At 42.2% G+C, this 22805-nt stretch overlaps 1 protein-coding gene across 5 annotated transcripts in view; it reads left to right on the top strand.

Annotated features, from left to right (window-relative positions):
- The window catches only part of MCPH1 (microcephalin 1), a 243787-nt gene that overhangs the window by 15763 nt on the left and 205219 nt on the right, over positions 1–22805 (top strand). For 2 of the 5 annotated variants that reach the window (XM_045997193.1, XM_045997192.1), the window contains exons 4-5: positions 14756–14843; positions 17254–17368. In XM_045997193.1, the coding sequence (XP_045853149.1) occupies positions 14756–14843; positions 17254–17368 (203 nt within the window). Of the gene's footprint in view, positions 1–14715; positions 14848–17253; positions 17369–22805 lie in introns of all 5 variants that reach the window. The other 3 variants (XM_045997194.1, XM_045997195.1, XM_045997196.1) reach the window with 3 other exon arrangements.

Below are 22805 nucleotides of genomic sequence, written 5' to 3'. Positions count from 1 at the left end.
CCCCTTGAATCTGTTTCTTCTTTGGCATGTTATAATTAAGTCTTCATCTCTGACATGATTTTGTCTTTTTATTTGCTGAGTTCAACTCTTGTTTAGTGTCTTCCTGTTTTGTTGTTCTTAGTTTTTATAGTTATGATTCAAGAAATATCTCACACATGCAGCTGGCTGGATGGATAGTTTCCCATTTGCTTGTTTGCCGGTATTTGATTCAGATGTGTCAGTTGTGTTACGTTCTTCAGCTTTGTTTTTATTTTCAAAGACAGGTAGATTTTCATTAGCTAAAATGGTTTGATTTGCATTTTCTTTTCCAAACAGTTTTCTTTTTTTTTTTTTTTTTAAAGATTTTATTTATTTATTTGGCAGAGAGAGAGAGAGGAGGAAGCAGGCTCCCTGCCCAGCAGAGAGCCGGACGCGGGGCTCAACCCCAGGACCCTGGGATCATGACCTGAGCGAAAGGCAGAGGCTTTAACCCACTGAGCCACCCAGGCGCCCCCCAAACAGTTTTCTAAAGGGCTGTGGTCTGCTTTGTTGTGTCCTCATTCATTTTCTAAGCAGGGTTCCAAATTTCTGAACACTGTCCTATGCTAGTTCTGCTCTGTCTTCTGCATAGTTCCTTTTGTGGATGATGTCAAGGGTGAGGCCTTTGTTTCTGTAGGATTCTTGAATATTTTCCTCTTGCTTTCTCCACTGCTGTTTGTTCCAGGGTTACCACTCCTTCTTGGTAGAGTTGATGAGCCCTCAGAGTTGACATTTTTCCAGAACCTCTTCCCTGTAACAGGTGCTGTGAGCCATTCCTGTTCTGTATTTCAGCATTTAGTGCCAACTTCCTCCTTTTCAGTAATTTTACATGAGTTTCTTCTGACGTTCCAGGCCCCTCCACTCTGTGGAATTGTAAGCCTTTTCCCCCACTTTCTGCATCCTCAGACTTGCAGCTGTTTTCAGACTTGCGTTATTTTCCTATAGAATGTGTCATTTGAAGTTTTGGTAAAAGCATAGGTTATGTGTGTTCATTGCTTGCATATTTAAAGTTGTCTTATGGAAGATTGTGGGGGGAGGATCAAAATCAAGCAGCTCTCTCATCTCCTTATGCAGTCCATTAAAATGGCCTATTGATGGTTTCTCAAAATAGATCTTGTGGATCTTTGTCTCTGCTGTTCCCCTTTAGTACAGACAGCTATCATCTTGCCGCATTATGCAGTCGCTTCCTACCTGTCTCCCTTTCATTTCACCCCTTGTACATTAGCAAGTGCAACACTTCTAACAGATCAGTCAGTTATGTTGTTCTTGCTGAGGTAAAAATAGCTTAGAATTACGTGGTTCTAAGCAGAAGCAGTGAACAATGACCTGTGGGCCAGCAAATCCAGCCCACCACCTTGTTTGTTTTTTACGGCCCTTGAGCTAACAGTGGTTTTCACAGTTTTAAAAGGTTAGGGACAAAGTCAAGAGAATTTCCTGACACATGAAAATGATATAAAATCCAAATCTCAGTGCCCATAAGTAAAGTTTTCCTGGAACACAGCCATGCACATTTGATAATGTATTGTGAACGGCTACTTTTGTGCTGTACCTATGGAATTGACTAGTATTACAGAGACTGTATTGCCCACAGAACAGAATCCTCCTTGTTACTTTCTGTCTCAATTCCTTTTCATTTTGTACTCTTGGAACTTATTTTGTTCATTTGTCTGTTTTTCAAATTAAATTTTATTTTTTTCATCAGAATAAATGTACCCTTTAATCCTCTTTTCCTATTTCCCCCATCTCCTCACCCTCCTCCCCTCTGGTAACCATCTGTTTGTTCTTTATAATTAAGAGTCTGTTCCTTTGTTTGTCTCTCTCTGTCTTTTTTTCTTTTGCTCTTTTGTTTTATTTCTTAAATTCCACATATGAGTGCAATCATACGATATTTCTCTTTCTCTGACAGACTTATTTCATTTAGCAATATACTCTCTAGCTCCATCCATATCATTGCAAATGGCAAGATTTCATTCTGGCTGAATTATACTACGTTGTGTATGTACACCACATCTTCTTTATCCATTCATCTGTCAGTGGACGCTTGGACTGTTTCTGTAGTTTGGCTGTTGTAAATAATGCTGTAATAAACATAAGGGTGCATATACCTCTTCAAATTAGTATTTTTGTATTTTCTGGGTGAATACCCAGTAATGTGTGATTCGTCTGTTTTATCTGTCTGCATACCTACTTACCTAATCATGCATTTTGGTCTTTCCATTATGATGTAAACTCTGTAGGTGTAGCCTCCATGTTTGTCTTGTTTTGTGGTTGTGTCTTCACTAAGTATCTAACACATTCCTGGCTCATGGTGGGTGCTCAGTAAGTATTTGTCGTGGTAGGTGCTCAGTAAGTATTTGTCCTGTCAACTCATGAATGGAGGAGGCTTTCCTTACATTAGCCTAGAGATAGCAGAGAAAATTTCTTGGGGGAAGTGATGGTGAGCTACTTGTAAAAGGTCATATAGGAATGTGGGGAGGGGGAGGGTACAGAAAAAATAGACCTTTCCTGAAAGCCTGAAGTTAATGGAGATACTTGGGTGGCAATGTAAACTGACAGCACCCTTAGTCCTGAGAAGAGGCCTTTCAGTTAATCCTGACAAGGGAATTCTCAAAGTTTCTTCTCCTAAGAGTCCTGCTTTGTTGCTTTCATTGGTAGTCTGTCCCCTACTTCCCTCTTTGCTTTATCTTCTCTCTTCTTGTTGCCACCATTGAGCCCTCGTTTCTTAAGGAGATCAGAGAAACTCCAAAATAATTTTTATTACCCAAAGGCAATCTCATTAAGTCCCTTTAAAGTGAACTTAATCACATTTTTAATATAAAATTTTTAAAAGATTTTATTTATTTACTTGACAGAGAGAGATTGCAAGTAGGCAGAGAGGCAGGCAGAGAGAGAGAAGGGGAAGCAGGCTCCCTGTTGAGCAGAGAGCTTGATGCTGGGCTGGATCGCAGGACCCTGGGACCATGACCTGATCCGAAGGCAGAGGCTTAACCCACTGAGCCACCCAGGCGCCCCTATAAATTCTTTTTTTATTATTGTTTGATGTGATGCAATCAGACTTTAATTATTATATAGAATTAATTACCGATTTTTGTATTTCCTCTTGCTATCTTGAAGACAAGCTTTCTTTTGAATTAAATATATTTAGATTTAAATATGTGTATATTTTTAACGTGAAAGGTCTCCACCTAATCTACCTCTTGGCTTATCTTCCCTCATTTGGGGGAAGACCGACCACTGAGAATTTGGAATATACAGTTTCAGACATTTTATTAAGTACATAGAAATTGCATATATGAACATTTATATGTCCATATTTATATGTACATCCATGGGAATATGTAGGTTTTTTTAATGGAATGCACATAAACTTTTTTAGTTAACATTGTATTAGACATTTTTCATGTTTATACAGTGATAGCATTTTTAAAAACATATACAACCTAATTTGTTTAACTGATCTATTACTGAATATGAAGTTTTCCATTTCTTTTTGTTTCTAGTCAGAAATAGTATAACGCTGAATGTCTTTGTGTGCATTACCTCTTATAGATGTTTAACTTTTACCATAGGTTTAAATTCCACAAGTGGATTTTTGAGTTCAGAGGGCTTATCTGCTTAAATTTATGATAAATGCTGTCATAGTACCTTCTGGAAAGAGTGCACTAAATTGTCTTCTAACACTGTAAAAGAACACTTGTTTCCCATAACTGTTATACTCTGAGTTGCCACTTTTTAAAAATCTTTCCTATTTTTGGTGATGAAAAAATAGAATTTATTTCATTTGCATTTCCTTGATTTTTAGTGAGCTTGAACTTTTTTCAGAAGAACTGAGAGGTAACGGCTGAACTGACCATTGTTTTATATGTCCTGTTTACATTTACTGCCCATCCAGGCCTTTGCTCATGTTTCCCCCTGAAAATGTTGGCAGTAAGTATGTAATGTCACTAGGTGTCACTAGAATCCCATTTTGTTGGGCTCTTTCTGGGCATGTTTTTTCTGAGAGCAGACCGCTGTGTAACAGCAACTGGTAAAAATTCTGCAAGTTTCTTTGGACGTGAGACACTTTTATATTGAAGGCAAAAGGAATAAAGGTCAAGCTGGCTGTCAGTTCAGTGGACGAAGGCTGATCTAACAGGTACATTGGAAATACAGTTCACAGGTGTTTGTTTTTGCCCACTTGAGAATGGGTCATTGCCTGGATGCCCATCCACTGCGGCATTTCATGTTTCCTACAGACAAGCACATTTTCTTGCATGACCCCACGTGGCCACTTACGTTAGGAGGTTAACACAGACACCACCGCCGTTGAGTTCTGAGCCCGTTCTGGTCTCACCAGCCGTTGAAGCTGCACACTGCACAGCAGACGGCTCCCAGCCCTCTGCAGGCATGCACCCTGCACCTGGTCAGCCCAGCCCCTCGTCTCCCTCCCTTGGGCTGTGCCTGCATCTTTCTTTGGCTTTCGTGCTCTTAATATTGTTGAAGATTGTGAATAGCGATGTGTGGTGGCCCTCAGTCTGGGATTACCTGGTGTTTCCCAATGAGATTATCTGAGTTCTGCACCTCTTGCCTGAATAACCCTCTTGGTGTGGGGTGGTGCTGCTGGTGGTCGCAGTGGTGCCTGTCAGGCCTCTGCAATGGGAGGAAATAATGCCCCCGCCCCCGCCCCTCACCCCCGTGTTTAGTGTGGCATTTGAGGGGAGGTGCTTCACCTACGTCACTCACCGGTCCTTATCACACTCGGTGTGTGAGTATCTCCTTATTCTAATCACTGGGTTGTAATCCATTGCTATCACTGTTCCTTTTAAGGTTTAAATTGTCTTTGAGTGGCCCGAGTTGCCCATCCAGTTGACTTCTGTGTTATTTTACCTCTTTCCCATCATTCTGTGAATGCCTCTTTTCTTTCTTGCACAACAATTTCATCCAAGCTTGCTTGTTCCCTTTCTTTCCTAGCCCTGTGTTCAGCCTCTTCTCCAGGGATCCCTGGTTCCTTTTACTGGAAATGGTATCTTGAACCATAATCTGGGTGCTAGGGTGCACTCTGTTCCATCAAGTGTTGCTGCTCCCACGCCCTCTCGTGGACAGAGGTAGTTACGCATATGTATTGGAATACACCGGTGTATTTATAGCTCCATGTGGAGTGAGCCAGGTTCCCACTGATACCCGCAGTATCAGTCCCAAACCAGAGGGTTCATTCTCGTCCTCATCTTCTTCTGGTGTTTGTAGCTTTGTTCTCAGACTGTGAGAAACCTGACTCTGGTTGTCCTTGTTAGCAGAGCAGTTAATCAAGTATATGGGTGACTAGTCTCTTCTCCAGGGCTGTGTCCTTCCCTGCGCAGCCCCCCTCGTCTGCTCAGGCTTGGGTTCTCCTCTGCACTGGGCCTCTTCTCTGCACAGATGTCCTCTTTACCCCACTGGCCCCGACATGGGAGTCCTTCTACATCTGTCCAAATTCTGATACCTCTCACTGTGCCTTGCCCCTCCGTCAATGTGGACATCCTCCTCTGCCTTCCTGAGCTCCAGCACTCCATGCTGGGCCATCCCCCACACGAATGCCCCCTTCTCAGCCTCTGGGAGGCCCCCCAGTGGATAACACAAGTCTTGTAGGGGTCCACCCTTGCATCACTGGTGTGGCTCTAGACAGAATAGGCAGGTGGGAGGGAAGCCTGGAAGGGCAGATTTCTTATCTACTCTTACCTTGAGAGCACATGCTGCTGAAATGTGGGAAATGATCTCACAGAGTTCAAAGTTACCCTTAAACTTTTAAAGTTTCTTAAGCCTATTCCTGTGATTCAAAGCTGTGTATTAGTAGTACAGGTATTTTTTTTTTAAGATTTTTTTTATTTATTTGACATAGAGAGAGGGGTAACAAGTAGGCAGAGGAAGGCAGAGAGAGAGGGGGAAGCAGGCTCCCCGCCGAGCAGAGAGCCCGATGTGGGGCTCCATCCCAGGACCCTGAGATCATGACCTGAGCCGAAGGTAGAGGCTTAACCCACTGAACCACCCAGGCACCCCAGTAGGACAGGTATTTTTTAAAACGTACCAATTAGGTTTTTCTGTTTGTAGCAAACTTTCAGTGTTCTGTGTTCATTAAAAGCAAAGCAGCACCCAAATTATCTACTTTTACCAGTTAAAACACCAGCTCAAAGGTCGGACATTTTACCTATCTTAGATAGCATGGGTTTATTGAAAGATAAGACCTAATATTCATAAATCAATCAGTAAATAATATCAGAATAATGGGTTTCTTGTAGTTTTAGAGCAACAGTTCTCAAATCATGGTCCACGGACTTCTGTGGTCCCCAGACCCTGTAAGGGGTCAGCAGGGTTGAAACTTTTATATGAATAAGATGTTATTTCCCTTTTCCCCTCTAATCTTCTCAGGAGGGTACAGTATTGTTTAGGGGGCATGGCATACATAGTACATGGAATGCTGAAGCAGATGTGAGAATCCAGCTGTTTATTGACATTTGCAAAAACATATGGCCATGCCACTTTTCTTCCTTTTTTTCCTGTTTTGGGAAATACTTTTCATAAAAGCTGTTATTTGTGTTAACATGTATTGAGTTTTATTATTGTTGTTTTTAAATGAAATAACAATTACATATTTTAAGAACTCAGTTTTATTTTTTGATAACTGCTCAGTTTTAATTTGTTATAATAAATATCCATATATATAACTCACATAGAAAGGCTTTGAGGTCCTTGAATTTTTTAAGAGTGAAAGAGTCCGAAATACTGCTTCACAGTTCAGTTTGTGTCTATGGTTTCTGATGACTGTTTGAGCTCCCACTGTGACTGCGGGTCTTGCTCTGTGTGTGTGTGGAGAGGGTAGCGTGCACACATCCCTCTTCCTGACCCTTGCCCTGTGGGAGGTCCTCCACATTGTCTCGTTCCATTTTACTGTTGAAAGGGATTTTTCTCCTCCAGGTCAAGTACTTTTCCATTACCCTGGCTTTTGAAGAGGTAGTGAGTGAAGGCAACAGGGATGGGGCTGGTGACATAGGGTGCCTTTGGCATAACCCGTGGAGTTGATCCGGGTGCAGTAGAGGGTTTGTCCTGAGGGCGGGATGGGAGGGCCGGATGGGAGGCCCGTGGAGCAGGCTTGCCGTGGGAAGTGCCGCCATTCCTTAACTCTCAAGGGAGAAAGAGCTCTTTGGAATGGAGGCCAGTCAGGGCTTTTCAGAGGGAAGGATGACACAAGCTGCTTTGTTCCCTGTTGGCTCTGAAGTAGCAGCAATTGAAGATCAAAAAAGTTGGTTGTGCTTTTAGGGGCATCTCTTGAAACGTTTTTCTGCTTGGCCACTAGATGGGAGGATAGTATTATTTTACATTTCTGAAGAAAAGCAGAAATCAACTAGTGAGCTTTTTTTTGTTTATTCAGTAGATTTTGATTGCGTGCCTGATAAACACAGGTTTTAATATAGTGGCTGTTCAGTATTTTACTAAACATGTGAGCATACCTGTTGTTTGCATGCATAGAGTGACATGCAGTATTATGGGCTGCCTGTTTCTTTGTTGTGAAATGTATATAAACCCAAGGTAGATTCAGAAGTGTGTCTGCATCTTTCCACACTACCAAGTGACAGATACATTATTGGGTACTTATTGCCAGTAAGAACTGAATATATCTTCTGCATCACCTGGGTCAGGCACACATTTTACCCAGTTGAATCAAGCGTTCCCTCAAACTACTAACTAGTGGAGGATACTTATGAGTTTTATGAACTTGGACAAGTGATCTCCTGTGAGCTTCAGTGTCTTCACTTGTCAAATACGAGAAAATGATATGACAGTATTTATCTACCAGGATTGCTGTGAGGTTCTTGTGAGCTGGCTGAGCTTCATAATGCTGCTGATTGTAACTTAAATATCGTGTATATGATGGTGCAGTTATCCTGATTCTTTTCTTTTCATCCAAGATGCTTGGATGTGTCAGGATGCTTCCTGGCCACCCCCCCCCCCCTTTTGCTATTTTGTTGTTTATAACAGTGGGAAATAGATGATGTTTCACTCGAGTAAGAAGAAGCTGGTAGACCCTGCTCAGGATACAAATTGGTCATTAATGGACCTTTGTTTTAAAAGAGGCATTCCTAAGAAATATTTCTCTCTTTCCTCACTTTATCGTTGATGCCGGTTTCTCATTTCTTTCTTTGGATCCATTATTCTGCCTACCCTATTCATTATCTGCTTTCTGTGGGCTTAGGTGGTTACTTTGTTTTTTAAAAAAAAAATCAACCGTACAAAAATGTAATTTACATAAAATGAAGTATACCCATTTCAAGGGTATCGTTCACCGAGTTTTGACAAATGTACATACCCATGTTACCACCACTATCACAGTCAAAATACTGTGAGCATTTTCATCATCCTAAGAAGTTCCCTTGTGTCCCTTTGCAGTCATCTTCCCTGCTCCAGGCCCCCTGTCCCTTGTTACAGTTGTACCGTAGGGCTAGCACTCACCTGGTTTCTGGCCCTGTAGCACAGCTTTGCTTATTCTAGGGTCTTATATAAAGGGAATCATCCGGTATGTTTTATTTTATTCCTGGTTTCTTCTGTTTGACAGGATGCTTTTGAAATTTATCTTTATTGTTATGTGGTTCAATATTTTAAATTTTTTTTTTATAGCTGAATGATATTCTTTTGTATGGATATACCACAGTTTGTCCATTCATCTGTTAGTGAACATTTGGGTAGTTTTCTGTTTTTGGTTATTATGAGTAAAATTGCTATGAATAATCACATTCTTGTCCTTACACATTTTTATTGCTTATGGACCATTACCCAAACTGTTTTCCAAGGTGGTTGTATCATTTTACATTCCTATTTCTTGAAGTGTGTGACTGTTCCATTTGCTCCACATTTTCACCAATACTTGGGATTTATCAGTCTTTAATTTTAGCCATTCTAGTGGATTTGTAGTGGTATCCCCTGTGTTTTTTTTTTTTGTAGCAGTTCTTTTTCAGATATAATTCACCCATTGAAAGTGAGCAATTTACTGATCGTTTTTCGTTTTTGTTTTTTTTTTCAGTTTTCAGTTTTTATTTTTTATTTTTATTTTTAAATTTAGTTTAATTTTACTTTTCAGTGTTCCAAGATTCATTGTTTATGCACCACACCCAGTGCTCTATGTAATACATGCCCTCCTTGATACCCACCCCCAGGCTCACCCCACCCCCCTCCCCTCCAAAACCCTCAGTTTCTTTTTTTTTTTTTTTAAGATTTTATTTATTTATTTGACAGAGATCACAAGTAGGCAGAGAGGCAGGCAGAGAGAGAGGGGGAAGCAGTCTTCCTGCTGAGCAGAGAGCCCCATGTGGGGCTGATCCCAGGACCCTGGATCATGACCTGAGCCGAAGGCAGAGGCTTTAACCCACTGAGCCACCCAGGTGCCCCCTTCAGTTTGTTTCTTAGAGTCCACAGTCTCTCATGGTTCCTCTGTTTTTTGTTGTTTTTAAAGATTTATTTATTTGAGAGAGAACCCGAGCCCGCATGCGAATCGGGGGAGGGGCAGAGGGAAAGAACTGCAAGCAGACGCCCTCCTGAGCCTGGAGCCATATTGGGGCTGAATCTCACAACCCTGAGATCATGCCCTGTGGTGAAATCAAGAGTCTGATGCTTGACCCATGGAGCCACCAGATGCCCCTTGTTTTTAAGTAAACTCTACACCCAGCATGGGGCTCAAACTCCGGACCTTGAGATCAAGAATCACATGCTCTACTGACTGAGCCAGCCAGGGGCCCCTATAATTCAGTGTTTTTTTACTATAATTACAGAGTTTTGCAGCCACCAACACAATTTAGAACATTCTTATCACCCTAGAGTGCAACCTTGTACCCTTTGCATCACCCTCCATACCCACCAGCCCAGGGTAAATACTGACCTGCTGCCTCCAGGGATTTGCCTCCTGTGAACATGTCACGCGAGTGGAATCATACACGTGCGGTCTTTGTGCCTGCCTGCTTTCTCTTAAAATATGTTTTCGAGATTCTTCTGTGTTGTGGCATGTACCAGAATTTCACTTTTTTAAATTATCAAGTAATATTCCATTGTATGGTTAGATCACATCTATCCATATCATGTATGATTTGTAAATATTTTTTCCCATTCTGTGGGTTTTTATATGTCCATTGCAGTTTCCTGTGAAGCAAAGGGTTCTAATTTTTATGAGGTCCAGTTTATTTTTTGTTTCTTATGTTTTTGATGTTATTTAAGAAACTGTTGACAGGGGCGCCTGGGTGGCTCAGTGGATTAAGCTGCTGCCTTCGGCTCAGGTCATGATCTCAGGGTCCTGGGATCGAGCCCCGCATCGGGCTCTCTGCTCCGCAGGGAGCCTGCTTCCTCCTCTCTCTCTGCCTGCCTCTCTGCCTACTTGTGATCTCTCTCTCTCTGTGTCAAATAAATGAATAAAATCTTTAAAAAAAAAAAAAAGAAAAAGAAACTGTTGACAAACCTGAGATCAGGAAGATTTACTTCTGTATTTTCTTTTGAGAACTTTACAGTTTTAACTCTGACAGTTTAGATCTTTAATCCATTTGGAGTTAGTTTCTATGCATGGTGTGAGGTAGGGGTCTGATTTCATCCTTTTTTGTGTGGGTATCTGGTTGTTCCAGCATCATTGTTGAAAAGATGATTCTTTCCCAGTGACTTTTGTCATAATTAACCAGGGGCTCCTGGGTGGTTTAGTGGGGTAAGCGTCTGACTCTTGATTTTGGCTCAGTTCGTGATCTCAGGATTGTGAGCTCTGCTTCAGGCTTGCACTCGACAGGGAGTCTGCTTGAGATGTGTCTCTCCCCCCCCCCCCCACCGTCCCTGCTCACACTCCCTCTTTCAAAACAAAAACCAACCATATATTTGAGGATCTCCTCTGGCTTTAGTGTGTATTTCCCTGGTGACTTGTACTAAGTGTAAGATCACATGCTTAGTGACTGTCTTTGATTTAAATCTTTTGCCCATTTGTAAAAATTGAGTTTTTGTCTTTGTAATATTGATTTACAGGCTATTTTTAAACATTATTCATATCAATATTTTTGGTCAAATACACATACTGTAAATATCTGATCTCAGTCTATGGCTGACTTTTCATTTTCTTTGTTGTGTCTTTCTGAACACCCCAGTTTTTTATTGAAGTGCAGTTTTTCATTTTCTTCTTTTATGCTTTGTGTCTTTGATATTCTGCCTGAATGTCTTGGCTTACTTTGAAATTGTGAATCTTTTCTTCCATTTTCTTCTAGGAGTTTATGGTTTTGGACTTTATGTTTAGTTGTGTGTGCACATGTGCGTGTGTGTGTGTTTAAGATGAGGTCAAAATGTTTCTTTCTACAGTGAAGACATTTGCTCCTTCAGAAAATATCTTTTGAGTACTTACTCTCTGCCAGGGCTTGCTGTGACTGTTGTAACTAGACAGGCGTATTCACTCCCCTCGTGGAACTTAGTTTTAATGAAACAAGTTTTATAAGCGCAGGGTTTGGTGAGTCCTCTGAAGGGAACAGGAGGGGTGTAGCCACAGCGCCCGTTTGGCGCTCCTGACACAGTGGCTGGGGAGACCCCTTGCAGTGGGTGACCTGTGAGCTGAGGTGAGGAAGACGTGAAGGAACTAGGTGTTCAGAGACTTGGGGGGCCAGTTTTCTGAGGAATAGGAGGTCGTGGCCTGTGGCGGGGTGATGCCAGTGTGTGTGAGGATCTGCGAGCATCAGTGGTCGGGCTCTCTGGGGAGAGGAAGCTTAGAGACAGGGACAGGCTTCTGCAGGGCCCAGGAAGGGATTTGAATTTTACATGTGTCTCTGTCTCTGTTCTCAGTGTGCCCTCTCAGTGTCAGCCCTACACGTGGGGCTCTGCTGGGTGAATCCTTGTGGGTAAAGCACAGCACCTGAGTGTAAATAGGTCCAGGCCTGAACTTGCTGTCCTCTCTTAACTGCGTCCTGACTTCATTTTCTGTCTTGGTTTAGGTGCCGTTTCTTTCCCTGTTGTGCCAGCCGGAGCCCTTTGAATCAGAATGCCTAGTTTCCTGTCCCCATCCTGTTATGGAGAGAGGGCCCCGCACACACAGGAAAGAGAGAAGTCAGCTATTATTACAAGGCTTGCAGTGAAACAGTGGTCCCTTTCTCACCCCTTCCCCCAGTTCCTGCTCCCCAGGGTAACACCTCTCCACCTGCCCCTCTTGCTGCAGCTCTGTCCTGACCTCTGTATTCCTGTTTTTTTTTGTTTGTTTGTTTTTAACCATGGCTCTGCTGCTGCCTTGACTTCCCAGTTACCAGCACTGTCTAGACTTTGTAGTTTGCAAACACAAATTTAGCTCCCCAAGTGCTGCGTTCTGGGGGACCTCACGCATGTACGTGCACCTGCTCACTGCACCCACACTGCTTCTCTCCTGATTGCATAAATGAAATCAGCAGAGGATGAGCTAAATCAGCAGTTTTGCTTTACATGGTTACGACTGGGAAAGTCGTTTTAGCTGAATCTGAAAATGCACACATCACGTTTCCTTTTGTGTGAAACTTTGTCCTATCTGAGCTCAGCCTGGTATCCTTGAGTCCATTGCGTCCCTGGTCCAAGTTGTCTGAAATCCGAGACCGTCACCTGCTTTGGTGGCCAGAGCGAGTGGGGTGCAGTGGTCCTGACTGTGGACACAGTTAGGGGTGCAGTTTCTGCTCCTCAGACCTGTCCTTGCTGCTGGACCCCTTGAGGTGTGAGGAGAGGAGTTCAGTCCCTTGTCCTCCCTCATCCAGCTTCCAGGCTCAGGTTTCCTTTTCTGTATTTGCTTTTCAGTTCCCTAGACATCTCTTATCTACTCTTTATTTCTGTTGGTCTGTGTCATTTGTTTTACTTTATTGTCATTTGAATGGGGTTTCGGGGGTAGGAGAGAAAAACATATGTGCTCAGGCCACCAGTTATAACAAGAGCTCAAGAACATTCCATTTTTATTTCTAAATGTTGCTCATTCAAGGTTCTCCACCCAGTCCCCCAGGTTCGGTGAAACCTGTAGCATCTCCTGCCCCCTCACCCCCCGCCCCCAGTCCCTGACTGGACTCCCTGCCCTCATGTCCTGCTCCCGGAAAACATCCCGCAGAGTGGCCTGTCCATACTCCCCCCAGATACAGCCCTCAGGGCGACTCGTGTACCCTTTCTGTCCCTGGTGCCCTCGCTCCAGTGCGTTCGCTGCAGTCCCACCAAGTAGTGTCTGTTTTCCCAGAATTGTCACGCTGTTGTTGGCTTTGCTGCGCCTTTGTCTGTGCTCGTCTTCCAGATGGAAGACCTGCATCCTCCGAATCTGCTTCCTCATCAGAATTTATCTGACGGTCACCTCCCACCTGCAGCTTCTCCCACTCCGACCCCGTAGTATCACTTGTGCTTCTCTCCAGCTTCTGCCCTACCTTGTTGTTCTCTTACCATAATTATTGTGCTATGGTTGTTTTTTAATTTTTGCATTTTTTGCAAACTTCTTTCATGGCTGGCTGAATAAAGACAGTTGCACTGTTCTGTTTGCGTCCGCAGTGTATCGGGATCACACACACAAACGCGCACACACACACGTCATTTAGCTTTAACTCCGTTGTGTGCTCATGAGAGAGAAATGAAAAAGGCAAAGGAAGCCGTCTTGTGATAGAAAATTTTGACCTCACATGCCCGTGGAAGGGGCTTAGGGACCCTAGGGTCTCCTGACTACACTTTGAGATTCATTAGCCTAGTGACAAAATAGCATTCTCAGTCTGGTGTGTAATCTTCCAGATGTTGCTTAAAATGAGAAATGCTGTATTATGTACAGTATACAGCATCATGTTCACATTTCTGCAGTTTTGTCTTTTTTCTTAATGTATTTAAGAGTTTTCTGTGTGAATATGGATATTTTGCCCTATTCTTTTTTGCATTATATTCTATTTATATTTTCAACTGTCATTTGCATACTAAATGTTGAACATGACAGACTTATGAAATGCAGTTGGAGATGTGTTTAGGGGCCATATTTTAAAAAAACTGAAACAACAGGTAGGTGAGATTATACAAGAGTGATTGAAGGCTTGTGATGTGGGTTTTGGAGAGATGAATAAAATGTTTTAAGCTTAATCTTTCAGTAATAATATGAATGAAAAGAGTAGGAACTATAGGTAGGAGATCATTTTGAAAATTATTGTAATTGTTTAGATTTGAGCGTCTGAATGTTTAGAAGTAGGTCCTGGGATTCCCAAGACAGGCAGGGAGGTGTGAAGGGCGGCTTAGTGAGAGTGGAAATGACAGACTGGTGACAGACAGACAGTTAAGGTACACGGGGCATGGCGGGAGAAATTGGTGTGGCCTGCCCTGCTCTCTGGTGAAACACCAGTTTTAGGGGCAAGGTAATCTTTCTGGCCGAATTTCTCTAAGGCCCTTCTAGCTCTAGATTTCTTCTTTTATGTCCTGTTTGCTCTTCTACTGTTGATTTAACAATAAGTGCGTATACCGTACGTATGCCCCGCACTCATCAGTTTGAAGGCTGTTATAAGCCTGAAGTTGTGTAAAAACTGCTTCCCTTACTGCCTCTTGGTTCTACTCTTACACTTTAAAAACACTGTAGAGAGACTATTTTGGAAAGTTGAATTTATATTGCCCTTTGTATTTCATTATAAATGTAGTTACTTTAAGTCATGCCTGTTACCGTGGCCTTTGCATCTCTTAAATTGCTAACTGGCACACGTGCCGGTGTGTGCTGTGTGACTCCAACAGGAGCGAGTGCTCATTCTGCTCGGCCCGTTGAATTGCACAGGTGCCGGACAGCCGGAGCACATGTCGATGAAGCGCTCTTCCCTGCAGCGAACACGAGGGAACACCTGCCGAGCCTAATTAAAAAAAAAGTAAGTATGTGATTTTGATAGTAGCTGTTATGAAATTTATTCATTCTTTTATTCCTGCAAAGTGATACTTTGTGGAATATATTCAAGAGGTGTCTTAGATATTGGGGTTGATGATACTGTTCTCTCCACATAGGGTTTTTAAGAAAGTTATAGACTTTAGTGTATCCTTTAAGTGCTTTGATGTGATTTGTGGGACGTGGAAGAGCTCTCTCGCCAGTGAAAAACTAAAATTTGCCAAGAGACCAGCAGACATGCAGGTGCACTGCGATCTGCTTCAGAATTTGGTTTGTTACGTCTGTAGCAAAATACCTCTGTTCTGCTGTTTAGTTGGAAAATCTCTTAAGTCTGATGCAGACTTAAGTGAGGGTCTCTGTTGGGGAGGAGATTTGCAGACTTTGTCCAAACTGAGTTAGAAGACTAGACCCATACATTTCCTGTAGGTTAAGGAAGACATTCCCGTGGGGGGTTGCAGATTTTCTGTAAATGGTGAATCCTGTATCTCGGACATTTCCTCTTGGGCAGGCCAGATTTGCAGGGCAGTGATGGACAAACTCAACTCAAGTCTCTGTCCAGATCCCCTTTGATTAGAGATGAACTAGAACTTCTAAGTCCTTACTCTCTCTGATACGCCAAGCAGTGGCTGTGTCTACCCTTCTAGAAGTAAAGGACTTACTTTAAAGACACACTTAAAATGAGTGTATTTTCATCATAAAACATGGAATAAACACAGATAAGGCAGATACCTCTCTTAATGTCTTTTTCCTCAAAGTAAGCAATTTTTGGTTTGAGTTGGATCCTTGTAGATCAGATGGTCTTCAGGTCACATACATTACAGATACATGCACACACAAACACATGTTTTGTATAAATGAGGTTCTGTGTTACATGTATTGTCTGGGAGATAATGCTTTTTTTCTTATAACAGTGTGTGTTTGACCATTTCATGACAAATGTAGGCCTTCACTCAAGTGCAGTTGCAAAGTGAACATGACTTCAGACTGTTATTATTTTGGGCTTTTTGACAAGATTCTCAGCTTTACTCTCCCTCATTCTTTCTGTTGCCAGTCTGACCCTCTTGCTTGCTGTTCTGAAAGTCATCAGGCGTATTTGTAATTTAGAGCCATTGCATTGCATATCTGTTCCCTCTATCTGGAACACACTTTCCCCAAACTTCATGCATGTTACCCTTTTTCTGACTTGAGTAGGGCTTTGTGCCAGTTCCTTTCTCAGGGAGACCCCCTCTGACCACCCTGTGCACAGCGGTGGTTCCTTCCCCCTGTGCCAGCTGTCCTGCTCCCACTTGCCTGCTGCTTTCCTTTCTATCCGCAGGACTTGCTCCTTTCTGACGCACTGTAATGATGGTGGCAAGTTAGCTAGGGTTGTTGCTAGCGAAGATTCACGGGACCCTAAAGCATAATGCTTGATAATCTGGGGAGCACTCTGGGACCAGGGATGCATAGGGGAGACTCTTGGGTTGTGCTGGTCGTGTACCCCTGATGTCAGCACATTACCTCCCCCAACAGCAGAGCCCTCCCACTGGGAGTTGACCAGCTCTGGGAGTACAAATGCGCCCAAGTGCTCTGGACTTGCCGTTACAGAGCAACATTGTGCAGTAGGACATTGCATGCTGTGCTTGCACTTTGGGGAAAACAGTTCAGGCCAGTTCCAGGCCTGCTGGAATTAACCCTCCTGACACACATAGCCTCTATTTTACTTATTAATGATGTTAATTTTCTGTCATTCTTTAATAGGAATAAGCTCCTGATATCAAGAATCTTCTTTTCTCCAAGACCAGTGCCTGACACATACATTTTTGTTAAATAATGAATGAGAGCAAGATGCTCAGTCAAGAACACAGGAATGGGTGTGGGAAGGTTAACCCAAGACTTTCTTTGGATGTTAGCCTCGGGCTTCATCCTGTTTGTCACACCTTGTTTGTGTAGTTTGAGTTTTGGGGTTTTACTAGCAGAATAGAATTACGGTGATTTAAAGACAAAGCAGGATTCAATCTTGTTTCTTTCTTTGGTAGTTAGAAAATAATTGCTTTTGTACTCTGTTACCATGTTATGATTTTGGGGGAGGGGGAGAGAGGAGAGATAATGTAAATGTAACAAAAATAAAATGACTAAACGACTAATTTTGTTTAAGAACCTTCCTGGAACCTAAGATTGCTGGGATCCTGGAAATGCCTCAGAAAATGTAGCTCCTTGGTGTACGGTCTTGTATCTAGTCTTTCAGTTCTGCAGCCTGGAAAGAAAGAGACACTGCCATTTCACATGCAGCGCGAGCAATGCCTCTGTCCGCAGGTTTCCTTGCAGTGTTGTAACAGGTGTTAGAAGCGTCGGGAACAGGTTGTCTTGTTACACAGCTGCTGGTCAGTAGTATTCATTTTTATGTCCTTTCTGCACAGCGGAAGTGTATGCAGCCCAAAGATTTTATTCCTAAAACACTGGAACACAATAAAAGGCTTCAGAAGAAATTTGAAAAAATGGCTACAGAGCTACAAAGGCAGAAGAGAAGTCTGGGTGAGTCCAGAAATTGTGTGCATTCCTGTGCACCTGTTTCAGCTGCTTGATGGCTGGTGGCGCCCGGCAGACCCCGCTGCAGCCTGCAGGAGACCGGTCCAGCGCTGCTGGAGGTCCGGTGTGAGCTCATGGGTGCAAGTCTCCGTCACTCTCCACATGGATGAAACTCTACTTTCAGGAATGATTATGGAAAAAACAGATTTTGCCTAAGCCCTATTAGACTAAATCCCTCTTCATTTCTTTGTTATTTTGAATCTAACTTGTGTTTTTACCTAATACTTGGTCTTTTTGTTTTGTTACCTAGAATAGGGAAGTGTTAGATAACATATTCTTTCTTTATTTCACCTTAAATATAATTTTTAACTTTGAATTATTCCTTAGTAAAGCTAAAAAATAAAATGAAGAAACACATTTCATTGTCTTTGGGGTTTCATAATACCTATTTACAAATTAACCCATAGTTGTATTTTTGCTTTTTTTTTTTTTTTAAAGATTTTATTTATTTATTTGACACACAGAGAAATCACAAGTAGGCAGGGAGGCAGGCGGGGGTGGGGTGGGGTGGGGGGGAAGCAGGCTCCCTGCTGAGCAGAGAGCCCCATGCGGGACATGATCCCAGGACTCTGGGATCATGACCTGAACTGAAGGAAGAGGCTTAACCCACTGAGCCACCCAGGCGCCCCTATTTTTGCTCTTTTAAAGGCATATTTTCTTTTAGCTTTGGCTGCCTCTTGTTTGCTTTATTTGCCTTCAGCAGTTTGAATTTTATGTTCATTGGTCCAGTTTTCTTTTTAAATATCCTACTCGGAGTTCACAGAGGTGCTTGAAATCTTTGTTCACATCTGTGTGTCAGTTTGTGTATTGTCTATTGACCTTATGTTATAGTTCACTAATATGGTCTTCTGCCATGACTAATTTGCTATAAAATCCATCTGTTCAGTTCACAGTTTCGGTTATTTTATTTAGCAGTTCTAGGGTTTCTGATTTTTTTTATAGGTTCTGTTATTCTGATTAAATCACTCACATTTTTCTTTTCATCTTTGCTTCTACCTGCAATATCTAGAATGCCTGTTTTTTTTGTTTTTGTTTTTGTTTTTTGCCTCTGTTGTTTTGTATGATGTTTTTTCTTTTGTTTTTTGTCATATATGTCCTGTCTCTTAATAGGAATGATGGTTTGTTTCTGTAATTGAAGACAAGTCATTAGTTATAAAATATGTTTGAAGCACTAGGCAATATTATTTTCGTAGACAAAGTTTCTAGGTTCTCCTGCTAAGAAGATGGAGAGGGGCCTTGTTGGCTTTATCTGGACTGATTCGAATAGTAGATTGACTGACTTTCCTTAAGGCTTGATAGACTTTTGATTTGACATTGATGCTAGAGTGTGGCCACCTAGATTGTTCCTTTTTTTTTTTTTTAACATTACGTTAGTCTACATATACATCATTAGTTTCTGAGGTGGTGTTTCATAATTCATTGTTGTGTATAACACCCAGTTCTCCATGCAATATGTGCAAAATTTTTATTTATTTATTTGACAGAGAGAGAGAGACAGCAGGAGAAGGGGCAAAGGGAGAGGGAGAAGCAGGCTCCCTGCTTTGCAGGGAGCCCAACATGGGGCTCCATCCCAGAACCCTGAGATCGTGACATGAGCTGAAGTCAGATGCTCAACGCACTGAGCCACCCAGGTGCCCCCATCTAGACCTTTCCACTGAGAGCCTGGCATGATAACTAGGATCCCTTCTCCTGACTGGTCCTGATCTCCCATTTTCATCTCCTGGTGAAAATACACCACAGAGAACTTTCCATCATTTTACAGAAGAATTCAGTTTAACTTTTAGTATCCTGCCATTCGTAGCTTCAGATTGGGTAACTCTTTTAAAGATAAATCACATGCATGCAAGGAACAGTTTTCTACTACACCCTGCCTAATGGGTTTTGGTGCCACAGAGCCTTTGGTGTTCTGTTTAGTTTGTTGATACTGATAAACACTTAGCTTGTGTGTTTGTTTCTCAGCAACTGCTCTCTGCCTGGTCAGAGACTAGACCTCCTCTTGCCCCAGGCGCTTTAATGATCAATCCTCCTGGGGGTAAAAACATCCACTGCTTGTCAGCTGGCTTCTCAGTACTCCTCCTCTCCAGAATCTTGACTCCTCTGGTCCTGGTCTCTTCAGTAGTTCCCTGATGCTTTTACATAGACATTATTTGTATTTTATATAGATTCTGTATTTTCTTTTTCTTGTGTAGGCATTAGTTGGCTTCAAGATACTTTATTTCTTTGTCTTGAATTACTTGTAAAATCTTAAAGCACTTGAACAGTGGCACAATGACTTGTTTATGGTTGTGTTTTGCACAAGGCTGTGAATCACATAGTGAACTTGGGAGATCAGTTAACTACACATTTCAGGTCTAGGTAGCAACAGGCTGCTTCTCTAGAATAAAAAAATGGGGAAATTTTTGTCTTTATGTGTTTAATCATAGAGTCATTTCTATTCTTTTTTTTTGTTTGAAATATAATTGACCTGATATATTAGTTTCAGTGGATGATGTAATGATTCACCGTTTGTGTGTGTTGTGAAACGTCATAAGTCCAGCTAACATCTATCACCATACGTATCACGTACAAGATATTTTTTTCTCATGATGGAACTTTTTTTTTTTTTTAAACATTTATTTGACAGAGACAGATCACAAGTAGATAGAGAGGCAGGCAGAGAGAGAGAGAGAGGGAAGCAGGCTCCCTGCTGAGCAGAGAGCCCCATGCGGGACTTGATCCCAGGACCCCGAGATCATGACCTGAGCCGAAGGCAGCGGCTTAACCCACTGAGCCACCCAGGCGCCCTCATGATGGAACTTTTAAGACCCAGTTTCCTGGCCACTTTGAAATGTGTAGTACAGTGTTACTAGCTGTAGGCACCCTGCCGTACATGACACCTCCTGACTCACTCATTTATAACTGGGAGTTCGTACCTCTGTAACCCCTTCAGCCATTTTACTCATCCCCCACTCTGGGGCCTCTGATGGCCACCAGTCTATTCTCTCTCCCCATGAGCTTGGTTGTTTTAGTTTTTGTTCTCTGATTTTTTTTATAGATTCCACATACAGGTGACATCATGTAGTATTTACCTTTTTCTGACTTAGTTCACTCAGTGTAATGTGCTCACAGTCTATCTCTGCTGTCACAAATAGCAAGGTTTTGTTCTTTTTTATGGCCGGATAGTATTCCTCTAAGTGTGTGTGTGTGTGTGTGTGTATGCGTGTGTGCACACACATCACGTTTTCTTTATTAATCCGTAGATGGACATGCAGGTTGTTTCTGTGTCTTGGTGATTGTAAATAATGTTGCAGTGGACAGGAGGGGGTCGGATATCTCTTTGCATTGGTATTTTCCTTTTTTCTTCTTTAGTGTTTTCATTTCCTTCAGGTAAATAAATACCCAAAACTGGGATTGCTGGCTCTAATGAGAAGTTCGATCTTTAATTTTTTTGAGAAACCTCTGTAGAGTTTTCCACAGTGGCCGCACCAATCTACATTCTCACCAGCAGTACACAGGAGTCCCTTTTCTGTGCTTCCTTGTCAACACTTGTTATTTCTGGTCTTTTTGATAATAATCATTCTAGTGTACTGTTAGAATCTCATTGTGGTTTTGATGTGCATTTCCCTCGTGTTGAGTGGTGCTGACTCTTTTTTATGTACCTGCTGGCTATTTGTACGTCTTCTTTGGAAAATGTCTTGTTTAGATCCTCTGCCCGTTTTTAAAATTGGATTTTTTTTTTTTTTTGCTAGATGTACTCTTTTAATTTATAAAAATACTTTAGAAGATCATGAAACACTAAAATACCATATGGGTTTTTTATTTCTCTTTTTTGCCTTTTTCACTACCTAAATTCAGTGTTTCAGCCCAATCCCAACATATCATTGGTACATGGAAGCAATTTCGGTAACTTTATAATACATAGCATAGAAATAAGAGGCACTCATTCCTCCACTTTTTATTGTAGTATCTCTTGCCATGTCACGAATTCTCTGCTCTGTGTTTTGAAACTTCTCATGCAGAATTATCAAGTTTTATTTTAAATCTCAGGGTAATGCAACAAAATGGACGAGAACATTTAGCTTGTATAGGTAGTGCTGCCAGATAACTTCCAAAAAAACATTGCCTTTATCCCAGTGCCTGATGATCAGGCCTCTTTCTCTTGGTGCCATGCCGGTCCCTCTCTAACAGCCTCGCACTAACTGGTCTCCTTGCTGCTCCAGTCAGACACATGGAGTAGCTCTTGACCTTTCTGCCTGGTGCCAGTTACGCACCACAATCCTTACCCTTGCTTCTGAACGATTGCTTGGATCCTCCACTGATTTTCTCTAAGCATCAATCCATGGGAACCCTCCTAGCGGCTCTGTGACTGGGCCCTAGAGGCGCTGTGTCCTTAACCATCCGTCAGCTTACGTGAGTCAAGGGTGTAAACTATAAGTCAGGTGCACACCCCATCCAGGGCTTCCCCTTCCTCAGGTCATCGTAAGGAAAAGCATTTCAGGTGAAACCATATGTTTGACATGCCCTCCAGCACCGCATGCCCTCTGTGGTCTGGTATCCCCTTCAGCCTCAGGTCAGCCTTGTACCACTCTCCTCTCAGCTTTAAACTCTTGCCTTTTGGGCCTTCCTACACCAGTAATGGTGTATTTTAAAAGATTTGGCAAAATGGTACTGAAAAAATTTTTATCTTTTTGGATTAAATTTATATGTTAGTAAAAATTGCTTTTAAGCACTACAAATATAAGGTATTACAGGTAAAACTGACTTGTCTGCATATTGGCAGATGTGTAGTTTGAGTTGTTCAGGCATAAGAGTTGCAAAGGAGAAGATACTGAGTGATTCTTGGTCTTTTTATTGGTGGGTGAGGGGAGGTGGTTAGAGCCCTGAAGTTCTCCTTGAGCAAATGCGAGGTATGGATTCCAGAAACGCATAGCGGTGCACCCACAACCCAGTTTAGCCATCATTTCACGGCTGATGGACTCCTGACCCCAAAGTTGATATGTATGTCTTTTGAGGGTCAGAGAGGGTTGACTAGTGGTAGTGGTTTCTGAGACCTAGAGTAAACACTATTGTTAGAGGCAGAACTGTTTCTGCACCTATCTTAGGTTCCTAGCTGGGGCTTTGTTATAAAAAGACAGATTAATGGGAGAAGAACATAAATTTTTTGTGACATGCAGGCTCTCATAGGAGATAAAATCCCAAAGAAGTAGAACCTTAGTGCTTATGTTGAATAGGAGAGGCAATTGTGGACAAGTAAGACATAAGGGGAACCAAAGTAGGGTGGGCATTCCTTTAACAAGATCTGTTTTACGGAATTCTCTTGGCATCAGCTCCCCATCTCTGGTGATAATATGGAGGGGTGCATCTTTCAAAGGGGAGTTGTACCTCCTGCCTTCAGGAAGAAACT

The sequence above is a fragment of the Meles meles genome, chromosome 2 (genome assembly GCF_922984935.1).
Source record: "Meles meles chromosome 2, mMelMel3.1 paternal haplotype, whole genome shotgun sequence".
Classification (NCBI taxonomy): domain Eukaryota; kingdom Metazoa; phylum Chordata; class Mammalia; order Carnivora; family Mustelidae; genus Meles; species Meles meles.
The sequence above is the reverse complement of the archived record's forward strand: the minus strand, read 5'-3'. Positions and strand labels throughout refer to the sequence as shown.